Source organism: Ochotona princeps, chromosome 16 (genome assembly GCF_030435755.1).
Source record: "Ochotona princeps isolate mOchPri1 chromosome 16, mOchPri1.hap1, whole genome shotgun sequence".
NCBI classification, from domain to species: Eukaryota; Metazoa; Chordata; class Mammalia; order Lagomorpha; family Ochotonidae; genus Ochotona; species Ochotona princeps.
In genome coordinates this window covers 47,098,263-47,119,068 of record NC_080847.1, presented here as the reverse complement: position 1 = coordinate 47,119,068, position 20,806 = coordinate 47,098,263, and the positions used below count along the sequence as shown (strand labels likewise).

At 45.2% G+C, this 20,806-nt stretch overlaps 3 protein-coding genes and 1 long non-coding RNA gene across 4 annotated transcripts in view; 1 reads left to right on the top strand and 3 right to left on the bottom strand.

The window, feature by feature from the left end:
• Window positions 1-20,806, top strand: part of LOC131482289 (major allergen I polypeptide chain 1-like) — a 117,668-nt gene that overhangs the window by 24,385 nt on the left and 72,477 nt on the right. The window lies entirely within an intron of this gene.
• LOC131482290 (uncharacterized) lies at window positions 408-2,038 on the bottom strand. The gene is made up of 3 exons (XR_009246864.1): window positions 1,838-2,038; window positions 1,368-1,618; window positions 408-504 (listed from the first exon to the last, which is right to left on the bottom strand). It is a non-coding gene; the product is annotated as an uncharacterized LOC131482290 (long non-coding RNA).
• On the bottom strand, window positions 4,639-5,108 carry LOC101526683 (large ribosomal subunit protein eL32-like). Its single transcript, XM_036492698.2, has one exon. It carries the CDS (start codon window positions 5,044-5,046, stop codon window positions 4,639-4,641), a length of 408 nt encoding a protein of 135 aa, XP_036348591.2. The 5' UTR covers window positions 5,047-5,108.
• The window catches only part of UBA2 (ubiquitin like modifier activating enzyme 2), a 28,789-nt gene continuing 16,060 nt past the window's right edge, over window positions 8,078-20,806 (bottom strand). The window contains exons 11-17 of the mRNA XM_058675095.1: window positions 18,512-18,605; window positions 18,313-18,425; window positions 16,404-16,559; window positions 14,709-14,805; window positions 12,180-12,285; window positions 10,474-10,610; window positions 8,078-8,925 (exon numbers count right to left, since the gene is read on the bottom strand). Of these exons, the coding sequence (XP_058531078.1) occupies window positions 8,744-8,925; window positions 10,474-10,610; window positions 12,180-12,285; window positions 14,709-14,805; window positions 16,404-16,559; window positions 18,313-18,425; window positions 18,512-18,605 (885 nt within the window). The 3' untranslated portion in view covers window positions 8,078-8,743. The remainder of the gene's footprint in view (window positions 8,926-10,473; window positions 10,611-12,179; window positions 12,286-14,708; window positions 14,806-16,403; window positions 16,560-18,312; window positions 18,426-18,511; window positions 18,606-20,806) is intronic.

The window sequence follows — 20,806 nt, the reverse complement described above, 5'->3', positions numbered from 1 at the left end:
TGCCGACTGTGGCAAGGCTGTGGTGGAGGGCGCACCAGTCCTGTCTTGGGGGAAGTCGGAGGAGGCATTTGGGGGTGTCGATACTCCAACATATACATACAAGTCATCCTAGCAACAGCCACGCTCCCTCCAAGGTCTCATTCCAGAGGACGTCACTCAATGTGAGCAGGCAAGTGTTTATCCTAACATGTATTTACCTAGTCCTTGCTGTGCAGAAAGCGGCTTAGTAACTGTCCCACTCCACCTACCTGCTTCTCAAGGTGTAAAGGATACTCCCAAGCAGGGGTTGCAAAGAGTTACTGAACTGAAAGGCTGAAAGATACACACAAAACATTTCCCCCAGCCCAAGTGGTTCACGCCCCAGATGGCCACAATGGCCACCACTGAGCCAGGCGGAATCCAAGTGCCAGGAGCTCCCATCTCGTTCTCCAAGGTTAGGTGCTTCCCAGCTGCACTAGCAAGGGACTGGATGGGAAGTCAGGTAGTCAGTTTGGAACCAGGAACCTTGAAATGCAACACAGATGTTACAAGTGGTGGCTTAACCCACAGTGCCGTAGCACCTGCCCAAAAAGGGGTCTAATTTTATCTTCCACAAATATCCTGGTATTTTAATATTTAAGGGCAACTAAAACCTGTTACTCTAACAGTAATAAAGGACAACAACAAAATCCAGAAACAGGCAGTTCCTAAAGGAAGAATCCAAATTATTCAGCACCAGACATTAGAACACTAATGAGAAATATATTCAACAAGTATGCATTAATACATTCAAAATATGTAATGGTGTGGGCATCGTGTCATTGGACTGCTAAATGGTTAATGTTCACAGCCATGTGGTCTCATCTGCTCCCAACTGGGGTGTGCCCCAGTCACTGACTGATTTTGCATTCTCTCTATTGGTGCCAGGTAAGCTGAGCACAATGGCCCAGGGGGAAAAGACAAAAGGACATGACAAGCTGGATGCATGGTCCCTGGGATCGCTGACCCACCTTTACGGGGGCCCTCTCTGTCTTCCAGTGACCAGGGAGTGTTTCTCTCTAGCCACTCTTTCCAGGCCCAATGGCATTCGCGTCTAGGGAGGCATGTGTATAAATCAGGAGCCATCATGTGTGGTACCTGCCAATCACCACAGTGTAAATACTCCCATCTTGATGGATGTTATCCAACTACCCACCAGGGACGCACTGAGGAATCAGAGTTGCGCATAACTGACTCCTACAAGCTCAGACACACTGCTCCCTGGTTCTTGGAGCTGGAGAACAGAGGGGATTCCAGCTAATCATCTCTACGAGGTAAACCGGTCTGCCCCTCAGCTACCTGGACACACGTCGGACACATCCAGCCTGGCCTCATGCCATGTCCCGAACCTTGCTTTTCTGTGGCCGCAGGGGCTGCTCCCTCGTTGGACTCAGCTTCCATCTAGCCTCCCTGTCTGGCTGTAGGGCTTCACTGCTTGGACCCCAACTGAGGGCATTGTTCAGAAGTCTTCATTGAGTCCTGGGCCTCGTGTCCGTCAGCCACAGTGGGTCTTGGGTGACGGGGAAGGCCTACAGCCTGGTGCAGGAACTCACCCCTCAGCCCTCGGCCTGTAGCAGACCCCTTAGGCTTTCTTCTGCCACTGGGAGCAACACAAATCATTCACCTGGAGCACCAGTTTCTCCCATCACTCACCTGCTGCAGCCCAGCCTCCCTCGAGTCCTCTGGCACATGGCTCAAAGCGCATGCTCTTTCAGACAGCCTGGTGTGTTCAAAGGAGTCTGCCCACCCCTCGGCTCTGAGCCCTTCTTTCTCCTAACCTGTGACCATGCACACCGCCACCTGAGCCTACCTTACTTACCCCTCTCTGGCTTCCACCCTGAGAGCTCAAGCTGTGGGTGTCTGACACTTGCAATCTGCTTCCATCATGAGGGACCACATCCCCAGGGATGGGACCCTAGCAGCCTGGCACCATGGTGAGAACCCCAACCGGCCAGACGTGCCTGGGGAGGGTCTATTCAGCAATGTCCAGGTTAGTGCAGATGCCTTTGGTATATTTTCTTTCACTATGAGAGGACTGTTAATGACCCTGTGAGCTTGGGGAAGCTGCAGCTGGCATCAGCTAGCAGGCCTGCCAGCACCCCAAACAAGCTTAGTTTCTACCACAATAACCTCCTCATCTGACTGCTCGCAAATATTCCAACCTCTTCAGACATGTCATTTCCCAGTGTGCTGCCTGCTGCAGGCCTCGGGATAAATGGTTAGAGCTAGAGCGTCAGTCACAAAGCCTCCAGAATGTTCACCAGGAGAGGACCACCTTCAAAATGTAACCGCAGTGCCCAGCAGCACTGGGACGCAGTCTAGCTCAGCTCAGCTGAGAGATGCTTTTCTGTTTTCTCGCTAGTGAAAGCAGTCCACACATTTCTCAAATAAGCTCTCGGCTGGAATGTTCTGAACTGGTGGCAGCGGAAAATGTTCTTGCCGTGTGCAGGATACAAATGATGTATGTCCAGTAGAAAAAGTGTCTATAAAAATACTTCCCTAAAAATATCTCCCCTCAAAACAGTCCAGTGTTGTTTGCATGGCAGGAATACTGCTTTTAAAAAACCAAAGCCAGGAGGCCACACAGCTACAAGCTGCTGGGATCACAAACATCTGCTGGCATCTCGTTCCTCCCTGTCTTCTCTAGATGTTAGAAACAGTAGGCCATTGGAACAAAACCTGCCATCTGCCTTGCCCAGAGGGCAAGTCCACTCCAGCACTGCCAAAATGGATGGGCAGTTTTCAGAAACATCTCCACTGAGTCAAACACCTTCTGGGCAGCTTCTGAGTGGACCATTAACCTACCTGGAACAATCCACATTGATCTCTGGCATTTTCTGGAGGCTCAAAGTGAGACCTTTTGCCAAATCTCAGCCTAGCACCAAAGAATAGGAAACCTGACTTCACCACTGTTGAACCCAGGGAATCACTTAACACGTTCTCATTCCAACTCAGGTGTTTGCTAATTGCCTGACTTTTTAAAATTTCTCTTCCTGATTCATTCCCTCAAATGCCTGCAACAGTGTGGAACAGACTAGGCTAGGCCAAAATCAGAAACCAAGCCTCTACAGGTCTCCCACATGAGTGGCAGGACTCTAGCACTTGAGCTATCACTATTGTCTCCCAGGAAGCTAGAGTTGGGACCACAGCCAGGATTTAAACCCAAGCATTCTGCTAGGAGATGCAGGCACTCCATTAACCCCCACCTTTGCCAAGAGGTCTGCTAGGCCAAATGCCCACCCCCAGTAAGCTATGTTAAAGTTATATGCACAGGGCCCAGCGGCGTGGCCTAGCGGCTAAAGTCCTCACCTTGAACGCCCCGGGATCCCATATGGGCGCCAGTTCTAATCCCGGCAGCTCCACTTCCTATCCAGCTCCCTGCTTGTGGCCTGGGAAAGCAGTCCAGGACGGCCCAATGCATTGGGACCCTGCACCCGCGTGGGAGACCCGGAAGAGGTTCCAGGTTCCCGACTTCGGAAAGGCGCGCATCGGCCTGTTGAGGCTCACTTGGGGAGTGAATCATCGGACACAAGATCTTCCTCTCTGTCTCTCCTCCCCTCAAAACAGCCCAGTGTTGTTTGCATGGCAGGAATACTGCTTTTAAAAAACCAAAGCCAGGAGGCCACACAGCTATATCTGACTTTGTATATCTTTGTAATAAAATAATCTTAAAAAAAAAAAAGTTATATGTACAGGGCAGGGCATTGTGATACAGAGGATAAAGCCACTGCTTGCAATCCTGGCATCCCATATGGATGCCAACTCAGTCCTAGCTGCTCCACTTTCAATCCAGCTTCCTACCATGTCTGGGAAAACAGAGAACCCGGCCCAACTGCTGGGGTCCCTGCACCCATGAAGGAGGCCCAGAAAAATCTCCTGGTTCTGGTCTGGCCCAGCCCTGGCTATCGTGGCCACTTTGGATATGAAACAGCAGATGGAAGATCGAACCCTGCCTTTGAAATAATACACCTTTTAAGAAGGTGTATATATCATAAAAATGTCATCTCTAATAACAGAAGACTATGCAATGTGACTTTACATTATACCCCATAAAGTGACAATTCCTTACTAAGCTGTATCCACTCCATTGTTACTTTTGTGAGGCATGATACAGAAGGAATTCACACACTGTATATCTCTTAACTCTTTTCTAAGATTACCATTTAGTTGACAGAGATCTTCCTTCAACGGGGTCACTACCCCAAAGGATTCAACAGCTGGAGCTGAGCCGACCCAAAGTCGGGAGCCAGGAGCTTCCTCCAGGACTCCCACATGGCTGTAGAGGTGTAAGGACTCTAGCTACCCGTTGCTGTTTTCCCAGTCCATAAGCAGGGAGTTAAACTGGAAGTGGAGCAGCTGGGAAACAAACTGTCACCCACATAGGATGCTGGTGCTGAGGGCGAAAGATCAGCTACTTGAGCCACCACACCAACACCATACCTTTCTTAAAAAACAAACACACACTACAGGACCAGCATGAGGGCTCAATGGCTAAATCCTCGCCTTGCAAGCCCTGGGATCCCCAATGGGCACTGGTTCATATCCCAGTTGCTCCGCTTTTTTTTTTTTGCAGTTTTCAAGGTTTTACTTAAACACAAATAAAATGTGCACCCAAGCTGCTCATTCATTTTCTTCACTGTGCAGCCTGGTGTTGGAGTTGGTGAGTCGGACAGCCAGCTGGGCTGCCCTTTCCACGATAGCTTTGCGGTTCTTGGAGGAGACATTGTGGGCAATCTCTGCGCAGTAGGATTTGTTGCACATGAGCAGCACCTCCAGCTCCTTGACGTTGTGCACCAGGAACTTGCGGAAGCCGCTGGGCAGCAAGTGCTTGGTCTTCTTGTTGCTGCCGTAGCCGATGTGGGGCATCAGGATCTGCCCCTTGAACCTGCGCCGCACCCTGTTGTCGATGCCTCGGGGCTTCCGCCAGTTCCGCTTGATCTTGACATAGCGGTCAGACTGGTGCTGGATGAACTTCTTGGTCCTCTTCTTGATGATCTTGGGCTTCACCAGGGGTCTGAGGGCGGCCATGGCGCGAGAAGCTGGCCGGGCCAGAAAAAAAGCCGCGGAGACGCGGATGAAAGCCAATTCTCACTCACAGTTGCTCCACTTCCCATCCAGCTCCCTGCTTGTGGCCTGGGAAAGCAGTCAAGGATGGCCCAAAGCCTTGGGACCCTGCCCGCGTGGGAGACGTGGTGGAAGAAGCTCCTGGCTCTTAGCTTCAGATTGGCCCAGTGAACCAGCAGGTGAAAAAATCTCTCATTTCTCCTTTCTGTAAATCTGATCTGCCTTTCCAATTAAAAAAAAAAAAATTACTGGTTCCTGGCTTTAGCTTGTTCAGCCATGGATATCAAAGAATTTGCGGAGGGAAACCACAGATCTATTTCTCCCCTCTGACTTATTAGGAAAAAAATAGGGCCTAGCACGATAGCGCAGCAGCTAAAGTCCTCACCTTGCACATGCCAGGATCCCATGTGGATGCCAGGTCTAACACCGGCAGCCCCACTTCCCATCCAGCTCCCTGCTTGTGGCCTGGGAAAGCAGTCAAGGATGGGCCAAAGCCTTGGGACCCTGCACCTGCACCTGCGTGGGACACCTGGAGGAGCCTCCTGGCTCCGGACTGATTCAGCTCTGGCCATTTGCAGCCACTTGGGGAGTGAATCATCAGATGGAAGATCTTCCTCTCTGAATATCTGAGAGGGAGACCAGGAAGAAGCTCCTGGCTCCTGGCTTCAGATTGGCTTAGCTCCAGGTATTGCGGTCACTTTGGGAGTAAACCATGACACAAGATCTTCCTCTCTCCTCCTCTCTGCATATCTGCCTTTCCAATAAAAATAAATCTTAAGAAAAAAAAAACCCTAAAAAATATATGATTACTGAATCCTCCTATGTACAGGCTGTATGTTGTTGGTTCCCCTCTGGGAGACTTGGGTAAGCCTGTCACAGACTATTCCCAATGTCAGGAGAAAGTTCGTCCAGATGAAATCAGAGACAGGCACAGCAGCCCAGTTTAACCTGTAATCTGGGACTTTGGCACACCCTACTGGAGTGCTGTTTGGAGCCTTGGCTGTTCCATCTCTGCTCCATCTCCCTAGCAATGTGCCTTGAAAAGCAGTGAAGATGGGCCCACATGGGAGGTGTGGATGGAGCTTCTGGTTCCTGCCTGGCCAAGCCCTGGCTCTTACATCCACCTGTAAAGTGAACCAGCTGACCAAAGATCTGTTTCTTCCTGTCTTGCTGCCTTTCAAATAAAACTTAAAAAAAAAAAAAAAAAAAAACCAACTGCATACCAGGCCAGCATTGTGGCAAGCAGGCCTGCTCCAACCTCCCCACTAATGAGAAAAAAGTCACACGGGAAAACCAAGAATGCAGCTGGACCTGCAGCGCTCCACCCCCAGGGACGCAGAGGCGGCTCTCCACCTGCGCCTGGTTTATTGTCTTGTTTGGGCAAGACTCCTGCACCTGGTAGTTAGAGGTCTTGCTGACACACCTGGATATTATCAAAACAGGAGGAAAACGGACTGGGAACGGAGTAAAAGCTGACGCAAAGATGAAAACCGTTAAGTCAGACAAAATAAACACTTCTACAGCTCTAACTGGCACTTGCTACCCCCGCCAGGCACACAGAAATCAACCGACCAGAAACACAGGGTGAAGTGCAAAGAAGGGATATTTCAAGATTATTTCATTTTCAGTGTGGCCAGGCCATGGTGCTATAGGCATGTGGGGAGACAATCAGCAAATGAAACATCTTTTGTATGAAATTTAAACCAAAAAAAAAAAAAGGGGGGGGAGGGAAAGGAGAGGGAGAGTACATCAGATAGGCTCAGAGAGCTGCAAACGAGGTTCCAGCTGACCCCAGTTGCTGTTTGCTTCATCCTGCAGGCCTGAAGGGCTGAGTTTCACTGATTGACTTTTAACTTTTTTTTTTTTTTTTTGGAAAGGCAGATATACAGAGAGAAGGAGGGACAGAGATAAAGATCTTCCACCTGCTGGTTCACTCCCCACAAGTGGCCACAACACACAGAGCTAAGCTGATCCAAAACCAGGATCCCGAAGTTTCTTCCGGGTCTCCCACGTTGTGCAGGGTCTCAAGGCTTTGGGCCATCCTCTGCTGCTTCCCCAGGCCAAGAGCAGGGAGCTAAATACGAAGCGGAGTAGCTGGCAACCATCTGGAATCCCGGTGTTTGAAGGGAGAGGATTAGTCTATTCAGCCATTGTGCCAGGCCCAAAAATAATTTAAAAATAAATTGGGGGCCCAGTGAACCAGTGAACGAAAGATCTTTCTTTCTGTCTCTCCTTCTTTGTATATCTGCCTTTCCAATGTGTGTGTAGGCGGGGAGATTTCAAAAATAAGTAAGGTAGTTGCATACAATGAATTATTGACATTTAGTTGCCAGATACACCAAGAACACTGATCAACAAAGTGGGCAATAGTTTGATGGGCTTCTATTCAAAAGCTCAGAGCACACACGTGGGTGAGGACAGTGTCCTGCAGATCAAGGCGTCCTGCGGGTTCCTCCACTCAGCACTGCTCTGACCACATTTATAGGTTAGATTAGGCATCTCAAATGCAAGGATCCACGACACTGGGGCTCAGGGTGAGTGTTGTAGCACGGCACGTTGAACCATTACTTGGGACACCTCCACCCCATAAATGCCCAGCTCCTTGCTAATGCCTGCGGGAAAGCAGAAAATGACCCAAGTACTGCATCACTCGTGGATAAGTGCCAGGATGGAGCTCCAGGCTGCTGACCCTGCTTGGCTGATCAACCCTGGCTGTTTCTGACATTTGGAGAAGTAATGCTATAAAAAGGGAGGAAAGCAAAGTTACTGGGCCCAAAGGCAACTTAAATATCCTTAAAAAAAAAAAGTCAACTGCTGACAATTCATTTTTTAAAAAAAAACCAACACTGCCACCAAGGCTTTATTTTACAAAGTACTTATCCATGGCAAACAACAATGGAGAGCGTTGAAACTTCCACACCAAGTAGGAATTACAATTCAGTTCACCTGCAGTCCATACAAACCTGGTAAGGCAGCAGAAAGGGACACGTGCAGCAAGTGTAACAAGTAGGCAGATGCCATTTATTTGGTCCATAAGTACAGCATAGTCGTTATTGGAGTTTTACAAAACATCAAATATAAATAACCTGAAACTGTAACAATACACAAAACCTGGCTTCTTGCAGATATATCAAGCAGTACAAACTGAAAACTTGAGTAAATTAACATACTTTTACATTAATATACATAGTGCCAGTTAACATTTAAAAACAAATTTCAATGCATAGCACTTGATACTTCTTTGAATCTGTTTCAGTAAGTTAAGAGTATGAAAATGGTTAGATCTAGGCTAAAAATAATTATTCTTCTAGCCAAAAATAAAGGCATAATATTTATAACCAGGTATCAACTTTACTAAATCACAACATTTTAAAACTATTAAATGATACCTAAAGGTATTTACATGAAAGAAGGCAACATGCATTGTGTTGTTTCACCTCATGACTGGTTATGCACACACTTTGTTCAAAGGGCCTGAAAACTATTCCTACCTTCAGTACTGCTTACTGCAATGGCTCTAACAGTTCTAGCAAAATGCTTTCAAAGGAGCAGAACCAATTCCAAGTCACTGGTGTCAATCCGTCCCCTCTGGAACAAAGGGTGTAACCGGCAACCTGCTTCTCCGAGGGTCCTGTTGGAGGGTCCTGTTGGAGGTGGCGCTTCAGTCTAAGGCTATCACGTCGTCGAGCTCTTCCGCCTGCTCGGCACGGGGTCGCTTTGCACTGACACTCTCTATCTCATCTAATTTTCTTTTGCGACTTTGCTCTTCTTCACCAACATCAGCATTATTTGAAGGACTTTCTTCATCCGAATCAACTATAAGCACATCATCTTGCTCTTGTGCTTATATCAAAGAAAAAGAAAACAATGGTTAAAGTGTAGGAGTTACTAATGGCTCATCAGTACTTACAAAATGGAAACTAACTTTTCTAATAGGTAATAAATTTAGGAATGCCCACCCTTGGGCAGGAAATCTTCATTCGACATATTTTACATACTACATACTTTTGTATAATTGTCAATATTTTAAAGGATAATTAACTTTTCTAATCAAAATTAAAACGTTTTAAACAAGCACTACAGAACTCAAAGAAATCATTACACTGCCAAGTTTCTGTCTCCACCTTCTCCAACAGAAGGGCAGCAGAAGCGCATGTCCTAATAATGGTAGTGGCAATAGTAACAACAGATGCAGCACTTACAAGGTGCCGGGAACTGTTCTGAGCACTTTGCATATAACAACTCATTTAATCATCACAACAATCCTACAAAGAAGATAACATTATGCATTTTCCAGAAAAGGAAGCTGAAGTTCAAAGACTGATGTCTCAAAGTCACACAGTGGCAGTGAACAAGGCCAGGATTCAAGCCTGGCCACAGGGTTCCACATTTGATGCTTTGAAGCACAGAACATAGTTTTAAATTCCCCCTCCACAAAGTTAAGGGCAGAGCTTGCATCCTACATGGTTCGAGTGCAGTCTCTTCCTCAAAGGACAGTGGGCTTTCTGTTCTCGGTGAGGGAAGGAAACACCAATCAATGACCCAACAGGCTGTACTACATGTGATCTCAAAGTCCACTTCCAAAAATCTCAGAGTACCAGACTAGGGCAAGCAGAGGATTTTGGTTAGTCTGGGGATTGAGATGTCTGTGCTCCACACCAGTGCTTGGGTTTACTATGGACCCTTCCTTATGAATGCAGCCCTGGAGAGGCAATGGGGATGGATCCTGCCACCCGTATGGGACACCCAAAATAAAGTCCCAGCTCCTGGTTTGATCTGGTCTAGCACCACTCACTGCGGGAATCTGAGGAGGGAACCAGCGGATGGCAATTCCCTATCTGTCCCGCTCAAAAAAAATTAAGGATACAAGGTCAAAGAAACAACATTTGAAAACTGGTAACCTTTAGTTTCCTGACCAAAGAATGATGGGAAAAGAAGGAAAGTAAACATTCCAATCACAGCACGAAACAACAGTTATTTGGAAAAGCACCAAGTGTCAGCACTGGCACTCAGGGGAACCGACCTCTCCAATGCACAGTACCCAAGGTCCCACTGGCTATGGGAAGCACAGTTTGCACTGCAGCCAGACACACTGAGAGGGTGCGCCAACAGGAAATACAGAATCCAAAACGACTTCTTCCTCACTGACTCAACTGACTTCAGGAACTGACATCTCGAGCTTTAGAGATCAACCAAAAACAACAGTGCTTCTATTTTCTGTAAAAATCTCCCCGTCTTATTATGGTTTATTATTATTATTGCTTCAGTACAACAATCAATATCAACCATCACACATATCTAATACATCCATAGATTTCTACTTCATGCTCAGCATTCACAGAAGTAATTTGTGTGCTTGCATCACTCCTGCAAGGTGGGGCCGTGACTCACCTGTGGAGGTAGAGGGCTGTGCTCCATCGTCACTGCCATTGGTTATGCTTTTGGTAGCGTCCTCAGCCTGCTTGGGCCCCACTTTTTCTGGGGCATCACCGACAACTTCAAATTCAACATCCTTTCCTAGGTCTTCACTGTAAGAGAATCACACACTATAAAACAGGACTACTGTTCCACCTACTTAAAAGAAAAGGCGTACCACAGAAGTACCGTTCCCAAGTTCAAGCAGGTATACACCAAATACATAGATTCAGATTCTCAGAGATTTTTAAAAATAATGAGTGCACATAAGAAATTTTTTTGTAATAATTCAATACTACTATAAAAGATCAACACCACTACACCTTCAAATCACAGAGAGGCTTTTCCAAAAACTGCAAAGTAACTTTTACCACTAACACACAAAACTCAGTCCACAACTGTAGCCCAATGTAGCTTAGGAACTTACACTTTCAGCTCCTAAACTAAAGAATTCTACTACTCATAATTTGATCCTGACTCCAGGAATCTGGTGTTTCAGGGCTGTGTATGCTAAGGTTTCTGGGTCCCCCCCATATTTACAAACAGTATATTGGTACACTTTGTACACTGGTTCCCAAAAACATGGATGAAAACTTAATGCATGAAAGTCAAACAAAGGACTTACATGTTTTAAGGGGGGGTTCTGTTCCCAGAGAGCTAAAAAATATGATAAAAAAAAAAACCCTAATTATGCCTCCTCTTTTAGATACCATGTGATATTATTTTCACTTTATTTTGCATGTCCTTTTATTGTCTTTTTTTCAGAACTGAGCCAAGCACAACACTTATAATCCCATTGGTGTCCACCTGAGGTCAGGGATTACACCCCGACAACATTTACTATTGGCTTTATTTTTTACCTTTCTGAACTTATTCTAACACACCATGTCAGTCTTTCCCATCATTTTATGGTTTGTATAAAACAAGCACAAACTGTCATTCCCTCCAAACAGCCACACAGATGCTACACACAAAACACTGCACAGACCGCTGTCTGTCAATGGAGGGCAGTCAATGGAGAAGCAGAAACCACAGCTTGTTCAACAAATGAACATAATCGTGTCATTTTTTTGGATCTTACAAAAGATTCTGTAAGCATTTGCGTTCTTTTATTTTTTAAGTGTCCAAGAAATACATCAATTTAAAGAACCCATGACTCAAGAATCTGCATAGGATATTCTTTTGTCAAACAATTAGAAATAAGATTGTTTTATGGAAACAATCTTACTAGGAAATTTTAAAAACTTGGACAACTACAGCTCAATTACTGAAATAAAATTATCTCCGACAAAAAACTATACAGGGGCTGGTATCGTGGTGTTATGGGTTAAAGCAAGCATGCCATGTGGCCACTCCACCTCTGGTCAAGCTTCCTGCTAATGTGCCTGGGAAAACAGTGGAAGGTGGCCCAAGTGCTTGGGCTCCTGCACCATGTGGGAAATCCTGACAAAGCTCCATGCTCCACCTGGTCCAGCCCCATCGACCTGTGGCCATCTGGGGAGAGAATCTGTGGTTGGGACATCTATCTATCCTTTTCTCCCTCTCTAACTCTGCCTTTCAAATAAATGACAATTAGTCTTAAAAACATACACACAACTATTCAATCTGGATCTTATTCATCAACCACCATTTAAGTTATGTTCAAATGATTTCTCACACTATACACATGAATTGTCCCCCACCTATGAAGGATGTTGATCAACAGGGTGTAGTCCTGGAGGAAGTCGTCTGCTTGAAGCCGGCTGCCATTTCTAATTCCAAATTCTGACAATTTCTTGTGATTATTAGCTGGGAAATGTAAAGGAGATACTTTAGTTAAATCTTCAGAGTAGTCAGGGTGGTTTTTTAAAATATCAGGCGGGCAGGCATTTGGCATATGGATTAGGAAGCCACCTGGGGCGCCAGCATCCCATAGCACAGTATCCCAGTAAATAGCAGGTGACAGCTAAGTGTTTGAATCCCTGCACCCATAGAAAAGGCCTGGGAGTTCCAGGCCTCAGGCTCCCTACCCCAGTCCAGGTAACATGTGGGAAGTAAAAATGGCAGACTTCTGTTTCTAACAAAATAAAAAATCAGTAAACAAAGAAGCCAACCTACCCTCAGAATGGGTGGAATTCTGTAGCCCCAAAAGTCATGCTGAAATCTAATCCTCAGCAATTTAGCTAATCTGCATATTAACAGGGCTTGCAAAGGGGTGATTACATGAGACTGGGGTGTGGCAGAGGGCTCTAAACCAACCTGAAAACTATCCACCCCTAGAGATGCCAGAAGTCCCAAGGAGAGGCTTTGTGAGAAAGCAAGCCTGCTGTATTTTATGTGAGAAAACAGGTTTCTGTGATTGAAGCCATTCAGGCTCTGATATCAGTCACAGTAACCCTAGCAAACTTACACTCTATATTTAGCAATATAACCCTGGGCACTCACTACCAAACACTGCTTCAAGAGAGTAAAACTCAAAAGTTCTAAGAACCTTTCTGATTCAAAGCAGGTTAATTCTGGGGTCCTGGAAGAGACAGAAGCAATTTATAGTAACCTGAAATACATTCTACTTGCAAAGAATTTACTTGTGATTTTTAGAAAAAATTTTTTAAAGATTTATTTATTTTTATTACAACGTCAGATCTACAGAGAGGAGGAGAGACAGAGGGAAAGCTCATCCATTCGATAATTCATTCCCCAAGTGACCGCAAGGGCCGGGAGCCAGGAACTTCCTCCAGGTCTCCCATGCTGCAGGGTCCCAAAGCTTTGGGCCGTCCTCGACTGTTTTCCCAGGCCACAAGCAGGAAGCTGGATGGGAAGTGGAGCAGCCGGGATTAGAACCAGCGCCCAAATGGGAACCTAGCGCGTTTAGCTACTAGGCCACGCCGCCAGGCCCGATTTTTAGAAAATTTTACAACTGAGAAATAAGAGAATTCTTTAAATCTGAACAGGTTTTTCAATGAAGAATCAGTAAGCTCTGGAAAAATAATCACTTCAAACAAATTCTCTTCCAAATGTCATTTTTGATTCAACTTAACAAGGAAGAATAACAAAGTAACTCCTCCATCCTTCTTTCTGACTTAATTATCCCTTTCTCTACTATTTGTTTCAGACTCTTTGGCTATCACATTCAAGTCTCATACAAATCTGTTTACTCAGCTCACTCCCAATTCATACAAGCACCTCACAACTGGGTCAATATCATTCCCCATGCTGATCTGTACCCCAATGCTTAGCACACACCAAGGAAAGACCACACCAGGAGGCTTTAAAATGTTCGCAGGAAATTTGATTAAAAAGGCAACTTCTTGTCCTTTTATTTCAAATTCTGGTTTCATGTTTTAAGAATACGATCTTCTGCAAAATTTCGATTCTTGATAAAATTGCATACTTTTAGTTTTTATCATTTGCTTCATTGCTTAGAAAGGCTTTCCCTGGGCCTGGTGTAATGGCTAAATTCTCACCTTGCAAGCACCGGCATCCCATATAAGCACTAGCTCAAGTCCTGGATGCCCTACTTATCACCCAGGTCCCTGCCTGTGGCCTGGGAAGGCAGCAGAGGATGGCCCAGCCCAAAGCCTTGGGAACTTGTTCACATGTGTGACACCCAGAAACACCTAGCACCTCATTGGCTTAGTTCCAACCGGTTGTGGCCACTTGGGGAGTGAACCAGCAGGTGGAAGATCTTCCTGTTTCTTCTTCTCCCTGAAAATCTGATCTGCCTTTCCAATAAAAATGAGTAAGTCTTAAAAAAGAGAGAGAGAAAAGAATCAAAGAACTTATGCTTTTTGTATTAAACTTATTAACAAAAGGGATGAAAGCTCAAAAAGGCAAGTATGGGCAATAGTTTTCAGCAGGGCTTCTTGCTCCAGAGTAGCAGCAGTAGTCTACCGAGGGTTCTGCACTCTGATTTAACACAGAGCAATCTGTACCACTCACTCAGCTCCTAACATCCATGCACCAACAAGGAGGCCTGTGGGAAGTGAAGACCACTGCACTCGCCATAACCTGTCGGCATCTATCTCTGTACTGCCTCCGGAGAAACGGCCCCCAGCTACCGCTGACACAGCCACCTAACCTGAAAGGGTGGTGACCCCATCAACACGATGTCACCTTAGAAACACTGCTACAACCAAACTCCGCCCCACCACGATGCTGACACACACAGGAAGTGGCAAGTGCACCATACACTCACTCCAAAGGAGGAGAGAAAGAAATGCAGGGTCTAATACCTTCTGTTTCTCCCTCTTCTGAAGATATTAGAATCGTTCCTTTCCCATCTTCAATTTGGACGTCTGGTGCTACCATTGCAAACTTTTCTTTCACTATCTGTAAAAGAAAAAGCCTCACAATATTAATGTAGGCAATTAAAAACCATTAAAGAGAAAAAAATCCTAAACTTACAACAGTTCTCTGCACTGGAAGAGCCACATCCCTCTTTAAGAATCTGCTGGCAAGTGGGAAAACAGGATTGTCAAATCCCACACCAATAGACCCCAGATGCACATCAAGTCAGACTTCCTGTAAATGGACCAGACATCCCTTCCTTCTCTGGCTCTTGATATGTTATCTTTCCCTGAAGATTACGAAGTGGGATACACACTCCATTCATTTTCTCCCCATATGCACAGCCCTATGAAGACAGGTGTCTGCTACACAGTTAGGATAACATTCTGTTAAGCTCCAAAATCAGCAACCAAAAGCGACCATTTCTCAGGAAACCAAGTGGAGAACAAAACTGCCGTGCAGTGTAACAAGATGTACTGGCCCGCAACCAAACACCCAAGCAGTGAAACAATCTGCCTCTACGATCCCCTCAGAAAGCAAGGTCACTGACAACAGAGGATGCTTGTTCCCTGTCAGGAGCTATGCAAACACGCAGCACTGCGATGAAGGAATCAGGAATAACCTAAAAAGATTCCCTAAGGTGGCAAGTGACACTTCCAAATCATTACACACAAAACAAACCTACTTTACTAATGAAGAAAACAATCTAGGCGCCTGTGCTGTGGCACAGTGAGTAAAGCTGCTGACTGCGATGCCTGTGCCGGATTGAGTGCTGGTCAGTCCACTTATGATCCCTCTCCCTGCCAGCAACCTGGAGAAGGCAAAGAAGTGCCCCTCCCATCTATAAGGGAGACCCTGGCTCCTGGCTTCACTCGGCCCAGCCCCTGTAGTTGAAGTAATTTGGCAAATGAGCCAATAGGTGCAAGATTTTCTCTCTGTAACTAACTTTCAAATAAACGGAAGAAACAAAACTAATCTAGCTGACTTAGGAGGAACTTAAGACCTTGCTCTAACTTTGCACATGAATCAGGTGTGTAAATCCTGAACCTCCTTAGGGATTGACTGAACACAGCCAATCAGTTCACATTATAAAGTGTGCCTCATTCATCAAGACTCAGAAATGGCAAGAACTCCTTTATTTGGTGGGAACGGATATTACCCAACTTTCAGAGCACCAGAAACCTTGCATCCTTCAAATCAGCAGTAGTCTTTGAAACAAAGCTAGTAATTTCTGCTCTGCTAAAACTGCAAGACTTCCACCTTTAATCAAGAATTCACACTGCATGCAAACACATGCTTTTTTACTGCCACAACCAGGAGCATTTCCAACTACCTTGATCTGCCCACTACCTGGGGAAAACAGGAATAAAGCAGTCGTCTCGTTGTCCGGACTCTGTGCCACCTTGGAGACATACTGCAGCAAATACACCCTTACCTTTCTGGGACATGAAGCACATATTCTGGAACCACAAACAGTAAGGGTAGCAGTAATTCAACTAGTGAAGCAACCCAGCACATGTCAACAGGCGACGCCTTTCCCAATAATTACCTGGTATTTAGTAGGTTACTACAGTAATACTGTAAGAGGCAAAGGGGAGGCTGGGGTCTTTCTACTGTTAAGGGACTAGCCCTGTACTCACCTTGTCCTGTAAGGTGAGAACAGTCACTTTATGAACATTCAGCCGGACAGTCACCTCTGGCTTGCTGGCACAGACATAACAATTGGGATTGGGAGGATCCAGGGCACAAGGCACAAGGAGCTTCTTTCGGGGGTTTGGTTGCTTATTCAAAAAAATCTTTGGAGGAGGAAAAAAACTGAGTTAAAATTTCATATACCACATATTCTAAGATCTTACTGATGATACATGTGATACAAAAGTGACATATATTCTCATCTACATGACAAGGTAAAAACCATCCCTTGTTAAGAACCTAACTTCCCAACCTTATTTTCTTATTAGCCACCATACGAGAGGTGAGGCTTCGTGCAAGGACACCTCCCTGTGTCAGACGACCCTCCCTAACACATTCCTTGTCTTTCTGCCACCCATGATCCAGGTAAAAACCCTTGTCTCTGCTATCAAATCAGCTCTGGGTGTCTTTTCTAAAAATTAGTCTAAATTCTGAGCTTCCTCTAAATAAAATCAACACATTCATTTCAAACACTTCACAAGTTTTTTCTGTTTCTGCTTTCCCAAAATGTTTGGAACCAATGTAACTATCTTTCCAAAAGTACTACCATGAATGAAGCAATTCACATAATCAGGAACAAAATAAGGTATTTCTGGTGGCTGGAAGGGGAGATATATATATATTTGCCATATTTTTCTAATACTTAAAGTAACAATTACAACCCAAGACCTTTTATGAAACTGCACCAAGGACTGGTGTTAGGGTGCAGTCGACTAAGACACTCCCTGCAGCACCAGCGCGGGTCCCAGTTGGCTTCCCATCTGGCACAGTGTTAAGGTCCTGGGAAGAGCAGCAGAAGACAGATGGAAGCGCAGCGGCTGGGACGCGAACCGGTGCCCATATGGGATCCTGGTGCGTGCAAAGCAAGGATTTAACCACTAGGCTATCACACGGGCCCAAAATGATTTAAACTAAATTGCAAAGGGAAATTGAGAATGACTGTAATGTCCCTTCAACCTGAAATTTCATCAAAACTAGGTATTTTAAAAGTATGATATTAAAAAATTAAAAGCAGTAATAGATCAGATTATTTTCAGAAATTCCTGAGAAGTTAATGAGATCTTCTATTTCAACAAAGCAAAGACCGGGAAGGGAAGGAGAATAAAGACAAAAACGTTTTCCCAATGCAGGCAGCAAGAAAAAGTATCTTAACACGGTGGTAGTGAAAAGGGAAAATAACTTCCTATAATTCGCTACAGTAAGATGGGGCCCACAAAGAGGTGCTATGTGGTTACACACATGTGCTGTAGCATCTACATCTGAGAACACAGCAGTAGTTCTGGATCAGCAAATATAAGCAAACAGAAATGTTCTTTCAAATAATATAGCTTCACCAGGTTTAAGTTATTACAGATAAATTCTAAAATACAAAATTCATCCAGGAAATAAAATTACAAACCACACCAGCACAAAAAAACAGGCCATATGAGAAATGATAAACTCACGCATAAAGACTGGACACTACCATCCCCAGGCTCTATAAAGCAACATGCAACGCCAGAAGCCAACCAGCTCCGGCTTCCGCTTACTGGAAAAAGCAGCAGCACAGGCTTCCCTCTCGGGGGTGCGGGGGGAGGTTACTCAGATGTGCACTCCCTAGGGACCTGGGGCAAATTTTTCCTCCAATAATTAATACCAATTTTGTTCTTTTATTTTAAAATTGACAGCTTATATATGTTTTGTATACAATCTTCCCATGGGGTCTTCCTATAAATACTAACCACCCACCGAACTTTCCCTCTGAGATCCAGAGATCCAGAACTGTGGGTGATCTGGCCATCAACTACATCAAAATGCTACTTCTCGTCAACAACATCCAAAAAGAGGGTCAGTACACAATGCCAACACAATACTCACAGTTCTACATTGGTCTATTTTTCCTGACAGGATCTTCAACCCTTCCAAAACTATCAATCCAGCAATCACTGCGTTAGTGGTAGCAATAGCAGGAATAATGTTCCCTGCCATTGCTTATGGGGGGAGAAAGAAGATAAATATGAATATACTTAACAGACTTGCACTTTTGACAATGCAACTGAAGTATAAAATAACTTACATTTTATATCAAATCTGCTCTTCATATTCATACTGAAAATATGCATCCTGAGGTTTGCAGCAGAAGTGACAAAATCCATTGCAGACGGGTCATCCTGCCAATAATTTCAACAGTTTCTCAAGCAATGTCAGAAGAAACGGCAGGTCCAAGCAGCAGCAAGGGGGCTGGTGACTACAGAGGCTCTCCTCAGCTCCTCTAGTCCACGAATGAAGGCTAATACTAGCTATCACCACGCTTCTAGAAACACCATTTCTCATTTTTTTTTAAGATTTATTTATTTTTATTGCAAAGTCAGATATACAGAGAGGAGGAGAGACAGAGGCAAGCAGCTTCACTCCCCAAAACCAGGAGCCAGAAGCTCTTTCAGGTCTCCTATGCGAGTGCAGGGTCCCAAGGCTTTAGGCCATCTTTGACTGCTTTCCCAGGCCACAAGCAGGGAGCTGGATGGGAAACTGGGCTGCTGGGATTAGAACCAGTGCCCACATGAGATCCTGGCAAGTGCAAGGTGAGGACTTTAGCTGCTAGGCTATTGTGCCAGGCCCAAAACACCATTTTTTAAGTATATACACCAAAACACCAATCCCATTCAGTGACAGTGGCAACCCTGCCATGATCCCTGAAGGTAAAACGTGCCGGATAAGCACAGAATCAAGGGAAAAACCCAGAGGCTGCTTGAGAAGCTTCACTCTCCTTCTCCCTTCATGTGTCTCCCCCCCCATCCCCCAGAGATGCTCCTTTAGAGAAGGAGCACAAAATTTGTCCTAAGGGCCTTTTCCAGTCATTTTTCAACAGACTCTCCTAGACTCCAAGAAGATTTCAGAAAGGTCTCCTGCTTTAAACTGAGACAATCTCACCCCAGCCGAGAACTAAGAACACAAGGAAAAGCACTGCATGTCACACGCTAGGCTGCTTCACAGTCCCTTCCAGCGAGTAAACCACAATTAGAAGTGACCCCCTGGCTGGCATCGTGGCACAGCATGTGAAGCCACCATCTGCGGCACACAGTCGCTGCCATATGCCACGAGTTCAAGTTCCAGATGTTCTACCTCTAGTCCAACTCGCGGCCAATGCACCCAAGCAAGCTGCGGAAGATGGCCCAAGGACTAAGGCTCCCAGGGGTGGAAGCCCAGAGAAGTTTCATAAGGAAAGCAAAGCAGCAGGAAAAACATTCCTCTCTACAGCTCTACCTTTCAAATAAATCGACCGTAAAAAAAAAAGACAGCCCATATGGGCGCCAGGGCATGTGCCGGCTGTTCCGCTCCATTCAACTCCTTGCCAGTGGACCAAAGCATGGCCCAAAGGCTTGGAACCCTGCACCCGGATGGGAGACCCAGATGACACTCCTGACACTTGGCTTTGGATCAGCTGAGCTCTGGCCTTTGCAGCCACATGAGGAGTGAACCAGCAGATGGAAGATCTTTGTGTCTCCTCTCTATAAATCTGCCATACAAATAAAGAAATCTTTAATTTTTTGAAAGTGTCCCCTTGACTGTGAACTTTTCAAAACACTTTGGTGTGCAAAACTAAAATTTCATCATTACACCGTAGGCAATGAGATCTGCTGAGAAAAGGCTCACAAAGCAGTAGTAGTGGTTATATGAAGTTATGGCTACTTTACTCATATTAGTGCAAGTGACCCCTCAAGGTGAATGTTGCTCTGCACATGCTAACTCCGCTGGTGAGTGCAGCACTGGTGTGAGAGCGCCCACCTACCTTCACAAAACTAAAGCAATGATCCTTGTTCAGAACTTACTCCTTTTAGTAAATTCTTAGTAAATTCCCAAGTCATGATGTCCTTTTGAAAATATGCTGCTTTATTCTTTATATACAAAAACTCCACAAAATACTACTAAAAATTTACAATCACTCTTTATATCACATAAACCAAAGAATCCTAATTACTGGATTCATTTTACATGTCAGATTCAGCCCACGTCTATAACACAAAGGGATCTTCAATTTATAAAATCACCCAAACTCCTTTGTTTCAAAACCTATGAAAACCCTAATCACTGTACACATGACCTGCATCTAATAAACCATGCACTGCCTTAGAAAGGACAAACACTATGAAATCAAACTCATAAGACCAAAACCTCAAAATGTTACCTTAACCACAGAATACTACTCATTCTTAATTTTACTTTTTAAAAAAAGATTGATTTATTATTACTACAAAGATATACAGAGAGGAGGAGAGACAGAGAAGACGACCTTCTGTGCAATGATCCACTCCCCAAGTGGCCGCAACAGATGGAGCCCAGCCCATCAGAAGCCAGGAGCCTGGAGCCACCC

Coding starts and splice junctions, on each gene's coding strand:
- LOC101526683 (XM_036492698.2), bottom strand. CDS start 5,046: ATGGCCGCCCTCAGACCCCTGGTGAAGCCCAAGATCATCAAGAAGAGG.